Raw genomic sequence first — 7,549 nt, 5'->3', positions numbered from 1 at the left:
ACCAAAGACTAAAAGTACTTCATGCTGTGTGCATTGAATTTATTTAATACACGAGTTTCACAATTTGAGTTGAATTACTGAAATAAATGAACTTTTCCACGACATTCTAATTTATTGAGATGCACCTGTATATATTTACACACTACAGTATTTTATGTTTACCAAGACTGCATTTATTTAATATAAATACAGTAATATTGTGAAATATTATTACAACTTAGAATAACTGTTCACTATTCTAAAATGTATTTTATTTTTGTGATGCAAAGCTGAATTTTCAGCATCATTACTCCAGTCTTCAATGTCACATGATCCTTCAGAAATCATTCTAATATGCTGATTTGCTGCTCAAGAAGAAAATCTTGTCAATGTTGAACACAGTTGTGCTGCTTTTTTTTTTTTTTGAAAACATGATTCTTTTTTTTCAAGATTCTTTGATGAATAGAAAGTTCAACAGAACAGCGTTTATTTGAAATAGATTTTTTTTTTGGTCACGTTAAAAAATGTCTTTCCTGTCAATTTTGATCAATTTAATGTTTCTTAGCTGAATAAAAGTATTCATTTTAAAAACAAAACTTACTGACCTCAAACTTTTGAACAGTAGTGTAATTTTTTTCAAGACATTACATGAAAATTGGGGGGAAATATGGTTAGAAGTGATGAAAATGTCACAATGCATTATGTTTTTAAAATGTAAAAATAGCTTTCATTTTTCTATGCAAAATAATATTAGATATTGTTGTTTTGTTTTTTTCTGTGTTTTGCTTTTGGGAGAAAAATCTTGACCGCTTTCATAAGATTCATCTGCATTTCTCAGAGGATGTAGTTTCCATATCAGTGTGAATTTTTGGCTGTAATAATGTTACTGTATGATATAACGTTCAGTAACTTCTGCAAACTCTATTATTACTCTGTCAAAACACACAGCATGTGGGTGGCGTCCCATAAGTTCTTGGTTTCTTCGTGGTTTATTTGGGTTCACGTGTTTGAATGTTACCATGGGCTCAAATTGCTTAAAGTATGAAGAAACCACTGTGAAAAACATTGTAAAGCATGAGTCTAAAGTAGGACAGCAGTTTCCATGTTTAGGCATCAGGGAGCTTGTCTGGGGCAATGTCTGGCCCTGTAGAGATTAAAACCACAGCAGTCAACCAATAGTGTGGATCTTAGTAAACATAACATCAGTTTTAAAGTGTGTGTGTGTGTGTGTGTCTCTCGTGTATCCCAGTGAGGATCAGGCGAACTTTAGGGGCTTCATGAGAACTCTGGCTCATTTCCGTCCTGTGGAGGATAATGAGAAAAACAAAGACCTGACTTCGGGCGAGCCGCTCAACAGCAGAACCAACAAACTCCTCTGTAAGTTCAACTCAAACACTTCTCATATTAATGTCAAGTTTTTGTTTGTTTCCACAAAAATATTGTGCAGCACAACTGTTGTCAATATTAATAATGATAAGAAATGTTTCTTGAGCAGCAAATCAGCATATAGAATGATTTCTGAAAGATCATGTGACACTGAAGACTGGAGTGATGATGCTGAAAATTCAGCCTTGCATCACAGAAATAAATTACCTTTTAAAACGTATTGTAATAAAAAACAGTTATTTTAAATTGTAAAAATATTACAATATTATTTTTTACTGCATTTTAAATAAAATGAATGCAGCCTTGGAGAGGGACCTCTGTGAATATATTTAAATGCTTTGAGTGATAAACACAAATTACTGAATCAGAGTGCAGAATCAGTTTGAATGAATTGAACTTACCATCTCAAATGCCATTTTTGCTGTTAGGTTTAAAAAGTCTCAAGACAAGGAATGATTGTAAAACTCATTTAGTGCCTTTTTGGAAATTTAATGGTCAAATAAAATATCCATTTAGAAAATACAAATTTAATCAATATTGACCAACCAGATATTAAGAATGGTACAATCCATCATAGTAACTTCAAAGCATTTAAAAGCAGGTGAAATGTCATTTCCCAAAGGGAAACAAATGGCTTGAACTGATCCTGGTCTTAAACGTACTTACTGTTTTTAATGATGTTCTAAAACATGCTTTAGCTGCTTTTAATCTCTGCTTCAGAAACCTGTTCTCTGCTACCAGGCCTTGCAATGAGTTCATCTAGCATAAAGTGTTGCAAATTTTAATAATATTGTGGTTTTCTCTTATTTCTTTGCAGTCGCTTTCCGGTTATATGACCTTGACAGAGACGACAAGATCTCCAGAGACGAGCTGCTACAGGTAAGAGAATCGTGCTTAATGTACAACAGAAAAGCTCTGCACCCGGCTCTGACACGAGAGACAAAAGAACGTTCTGTACCGTCTGAACAATGAAGCACTGACTCAACTGACCTTGCCATCTGAAACCAGCTATTCATATTCACAGAAGTCAGTCACTCTGTTAGACTAGGAAACCCCATTGCAGCTGGATTTCAGAAGATCAGATTCAGGGGACTTTAGGGATCTGTTATTTTTACTTTCCTATCAAACATGTAAAATAGAATTAATGCTTGGTATTTCAGGGATATGTTATTTTTACTTTACTTTCAAACATGGAAATGATTAAACATTTTTTTCTACTATTATATTTTAACCTGGATTTCTCTATGCTTGTACGTAGTACTAGATTTTCAAAGAAAACAAACCTATGAAAGGTTTTTAAATATTTTTTGACATTTTGCAAATGTTTACCATTATGTAATCAATGAACACTAATGTTAATGTAGCTACAAAATGCTTCTGAATTATCCTAACAGTGTGTAATCTTTCCACAAGCCTGTGGGAATGCTTATCCTTCTACTGATTTCTGTTGGGGCATATTTATTTAACTTAACAAATCCCTTTATTTTTACCCTGTCAAGTTAATTATGTATTTTTTTATTGTTTATAGTTGAATTTCTTTTTGTTGCATAGTTTTTTTTGTGACTTTATTCCACTCTAAGACCATTAGAATTACACAATTTTTTCCTCAGCATATAAAATAATAAACAACACTTTGCTCCACTTAAACAGGTTTGTGTTTCTCAATATAGTTTTTAACTGTTCCATCTTAAAAAAAAAAAAAGCCTCTTTGTAAAGCTTCTATACATTTCACAAGATAGATTCACAAATCAAACCAGATAGAGATATTGTTAAAAAAATAAACTTCAGCCACTCATTTTTAACATTGGAATTAGAGATGCACGATATTATCGGATCAATGTCGGAATGACCGATAATGGCTTTAAATTTAAATATCGGCATCGGCCCGATATGAAAAATTATGCAGATATGTCTTGCCGATGAGAGGAATACATTAACTCACATGTGCTCACGGTGTGCTAGCGATTAGGTCAACATTGTGGCTCATTCTTGAACCAAAATTTGCCTGAGTGATGATTAGATTCACTAATTCGTTTTGGATTGCTGCATTTAAACTGAGAATGCACATACAGAATGACGTTTGGTGTATGATGGAGTAAACAGTAATAGCAAGTGCAATGGCAGCCTCCCCCTGGTCCTAATGCCCGCTCAGTAAGGCGTTTTAATTCCGTAGGGGGTGCTGTTGGCCTACTTTAAAGGTCAGAAGCTATAGCTTACTTGAACAAAAAAAATAATCACAAACATGACACTTAAATTAAATAATTTTATATATACCTACTGATTTATTGTAATATGTTATATTTTTTTAAACAAATTATGAGCTCTAAAAGATTTTCAGAATTTTTACAACTCTTTTGCTTTAGACCATTTACAAATGTTATCATAAAATAAAATGTTAAGGCTACCACTGCATCTTTCTATCTTTCTGAAAAAAAAATGCAGTGATTAATAGTTTATTTATAGTTATTTTCAAATCTTCAATGTACTGTCATTATAAAATAACTTTATTATTGTTTATTTAATTCTAACAAATAAGTTTCTGTTAAAAATGAACCAAAATTAAAAAATAATTATATATCGGCATCGGCTATCGGCCAAAATGAGTTGAAAATTATCGGATATCGGCAAAAATCCAATATTGTGCATCCCTAATTGGAATTCTAACGGATATGCAATGCGACTGATGTAATATAAATAATAGTATCTAATCTATTTGTATTACTTTACTATCACTGGTTGGGCCAACACTGAATAGGCATGGAAATGTCATGATCGTATTTTAATTATTGAGAATTATAGCATTATAAAATCCAGTATGAACCTTTTTTGCAACTTTGTTTCAGTAGATGATCTTTTTGAACCTCAGGAGATCAAAACAAATTAGATTTCACATGAAACAAGTAATTTGAAAAAGTGCATGCATAGGGAATTGCAGTCTTCTGTTGAGCCACTGGATAGCACCAGATAATAATGTAAAAATAAATAAATAAAACAGACTCAAACTTGCTTGTTTTGCAGGTGCTGAGAATGATGGTAGGCGTGAATATTTCTGACGAGCAACTTGGAAGCATTGCAGACAGAACCATCCAGGAAGCTGACACTAATGGAGACATGTGTATCTCCTTCAGTGAGTTCATCAAGGTAATGCCTGGAAAAGCAGTATTTGAGTTCCACTTCAGGGAATAGTCCATCCAAAAATGAAAATGGGCTGAAAGTTTACTTGCCTTCAGACCATTCAAGATAAACATGAGTTTGTTTCTTCATGGGAACAGATTTGGAGAAATGTAGCATCACATCACTTGCTCACCAATGGATCCTCTGCAGTGAATGGGTGCTGTCAGAATAAGAGTCCACACTGCTGATTAAAAGCATCACAATCATAAACAAGTAATCCACACGACTCCAGTCCATCAGTTAACAGCTTGTGAAGTGAGAAGTTGCGTGTTTATAAGAAACAAATCCATCATAAAGTAACATTTAAAGGAAAATGCTACAAAAACGGCTTGATCTGAAAAGAGCTGTTTTTGACAGGGTAAAAAAGGTGTTTTTTACACTACCATTGAGAAATTTTAACCAAACTATGTTACAGACTTTTCCTTAAGACCCCAAAGAATCATATCGACTTGTGGAAAATGGGCATCCTATGACCCCTTTCACTTAAAACAGTCGCTGCTGGCCAAAATAAGTCTATAATCCATAATAACGCTTCCTCCTCCATCTCCTGTTGTCCTCTCACATCAAAATCCACCAAATATTTGCTCAACTGTTTTGGACTGTTTTCGCTTGTAAACGGTGCTTGATCTGTGCATATTTCTCTCCTGATTCAGACGAGATTTTTTTTTTTTCACTGGAGAAAGAAATATTATGGTTAGAGGACTTGTTTTTAGCTGGAAGCAATGGTTTGAAGTTAAAAACGTCATGATGGATTTGTTTCTTACAAACACGCAGCTTTTGGCTTCACAACACGTTAACTGATGGTCTGGAGTGGTGTGGATTACTTGTGGATGATTGTGATGTTTTTATCAGTTGTTTAGACTCTCATTCTGACGGCACCCATTCACTGCAGACGATTCATTGGTGAGCAAGTGATGGAATGTAAATTTTTTTGTCTTTTGGCTCAGGAAAGCAACAGGGTCGGAATGACATGAAAGTGATTAAATGATTCCAAAGTTAGTTTTGGGGTGATTTGTTGATTTTCAAAAACCCTTTTTCGTACCTCAGGTATTGGAAAAAGTGGACGTTGAACAGAAGATGAGCATCCGCTTCCTTCACTGAAAACCAAACGCGCTCTGAACTCTGACTGGAGACCATCAGTGTCAATAGAGATAAGACGCGCCCCTGACTCTTCTCTCTGTGGGCTGATTCATCCTTTATAAACATGATTGTGTTGTCATGGTTACGTTTGTTCCAATCATCTGTCACTCTTGAGTTGCTGTTGCACCAGAAGGGTGGGTCCAGTGCCTTCACTATTCTGAAAAGTCACAGTGGCATTTATCTCATATGTTAAAATATTTATTCCAGCTGTGAAAGCAGCTAATTAAAACTTTCCAAATGGGGAAGCTGTCATTGATATTGATACTGACGGACGCTTGTTGTAATGCCCATTTCGTCACCATCTTAAAGGCCAAATCTGATACTTCTATAATAAATAAATGAGTTTCTAAGGAATTTCCATGAGAAACGTTCCTTATCACCTGTGAAAATTATATATTTTTATTTTTAAAGGTGAAGCGTGTAAACTAAGATCTGTTTAAGCATCCAAATTTGACATGACAACGTTACCCGAAATACTAACCCTAAGCAAACAGTAGAGGATGTTTGACACCATCATTTTTGTGAATTGAAGTTATGCACATTTCATCTGATCTATCTTACAATTTTTTGCCTGGCAGATGATAACAGTCGAAAAAATCTGTTAGACTTGCATTTTAAGGATGGATTTGAGATATAGAGGGACCAGAATATAATAGAGATTTGTGCTGCATGGGCTCTTTTAATTTAGACTGGAAAACAAACATCTAGAACACCCTAACAACGTGAAAAAGTCACTTTGAACCCCTTAGCAACCCCTTTGCACAGCCAAACACCACTCACTTCCTTCAGAAAATGTAAGAATCTAAGCAATTCTCTTTAATGGTGCAGAAATGACTCGCTTCACATTTTCAACTCTTGTTCATTCAGTCCAGTCAATTTCAAAACTAACCAGTGGTTTAATGTTGGGTGTGATTTGTTCTATATGACGTATGCTCTCAGAGTTGTCATGCATCATTATTTATAAGAAGGGTACTTGGAATCAAAAGTCACTCCCCGACTACATCACTGTGCTGTTCTCTCAGTTATTCAACCGTTGACTGAACACTTAAGTTGATCAGGGTGGCAACAACAGTCTGTTGCATTTTAACGCTTTTTGTCTTTGCTTTATATATGAACAAAATCGAAGTTCTGTGCCTGTGTCCTTTATGGATATAAATAGGGATGCTCCGATCCGCCTTTTTCGCCTCCGATACCGATTCCGATACCTAGGGTTCGGTATTGGCCGATACCGATACCAGTGAAGTTTTTTTCCCCCATTTAAATAAATGTAGAATTTATATATCTCTGTGTGTGGAACTGATAATCATTCTTTCACAATCTACTAGATACAGACTACTTCATTATAAAGAAAAATAAAATAAACAATAAATATGAAAAAATATAGGCCTATGTATATTTATAATCTATGACAAAAATGTATCATAAACTAGGTTAGTGGATAATTCGGCAGCAAAAGTTATTCTAGAAAAATCAGTGCACAATAATTTTAGAAATCCAAACATTTAGTGAAAAAACAATATTTTGTGGGGAACAAATAAAAGTGTTGCACTAAATATGGTAAAATATTTACACATTGCTATTTGTATTATAAAATCCATTCATTAAAAACATTCCTATATATGTTTAAGTATATACTATAAAATTAAAATAAATTTCTTTTGAATGTATAGCATAATTTTTAATAAGGCAACAACATATGATAGATACTATAGGACAAAACCAATACAGTGCAGCACAAACTGTTTTTATACATTCTATGAGCACGAAGCGCTTACAATGTGCGCATCCGGTGTGCAGAATGATGGCGTCACAGCCTGACGCCGTGTTGCTTCAAGAGCATCATTCTGCACACCGGATGCACACATTGTAA

At 34.4% G+C, this 7,549-nt stretch overlaps 1 protein-coding gene across 2 annotated transcripts in view; it reads left to right on the top strand.

Moving 5' to 3' along the window:
* Positions 1–6,840, top strand: part of chp1 (calcineurin-like EF-hand protein 1) — a 21,357-nt gene extending 14,517 nt beyond the window's left edge. For both annotated transcript variants that reach the window (XM_016546232.1, XM_016546233.1), the window contains exons 4-7: positions 1,229–1,356; positions 2,183–2,244; positions 4,384–4,506; positions 5,587–6,840. In XM_016546232.1, the coding sequence (XP_016401718.1) occupies positions 1,229–1,356; positions 2,183–2,244; positions 4,384–4,506; positions 5,587–5,640 (367 nt within the window). In that variant the 3' untranslated portion in view covers positions 5,641–6,840. The remainder of the gene's footprint in view (positions 1–1,228; positions 1,357–2,182; positions 2,245–4,383; positions 4,507–5,586) is intronic.
* The last annotated feature ends 709 nt before the right edge of the window (positions 6,841–7,549 follow it).

Source organism: Sinocyclocheilus rhinocerous, unplaced genomic scaffold, assembly GCF_001515625.1.
Source record: "Sinocyclocheilus rhinocerous isolate Xijiao unplaced genomic scaffold, SAMN03320098_v1.1 scaffold730, whole genome shotgun sequence".
NCBI classification, from domain to species: Eukaryota; Metazoa; Chordata; class Actinopteri; order Cypriniformes; family Cyprinidae; genus Sinocyclocheilus; species Sinocyclocheilus rhinocerous.
The sequence above is the reverse complement of the archived record's forward strand: the minus strand, read 5'-3'. Positions and strand labels throughout refer to the sequence as shown.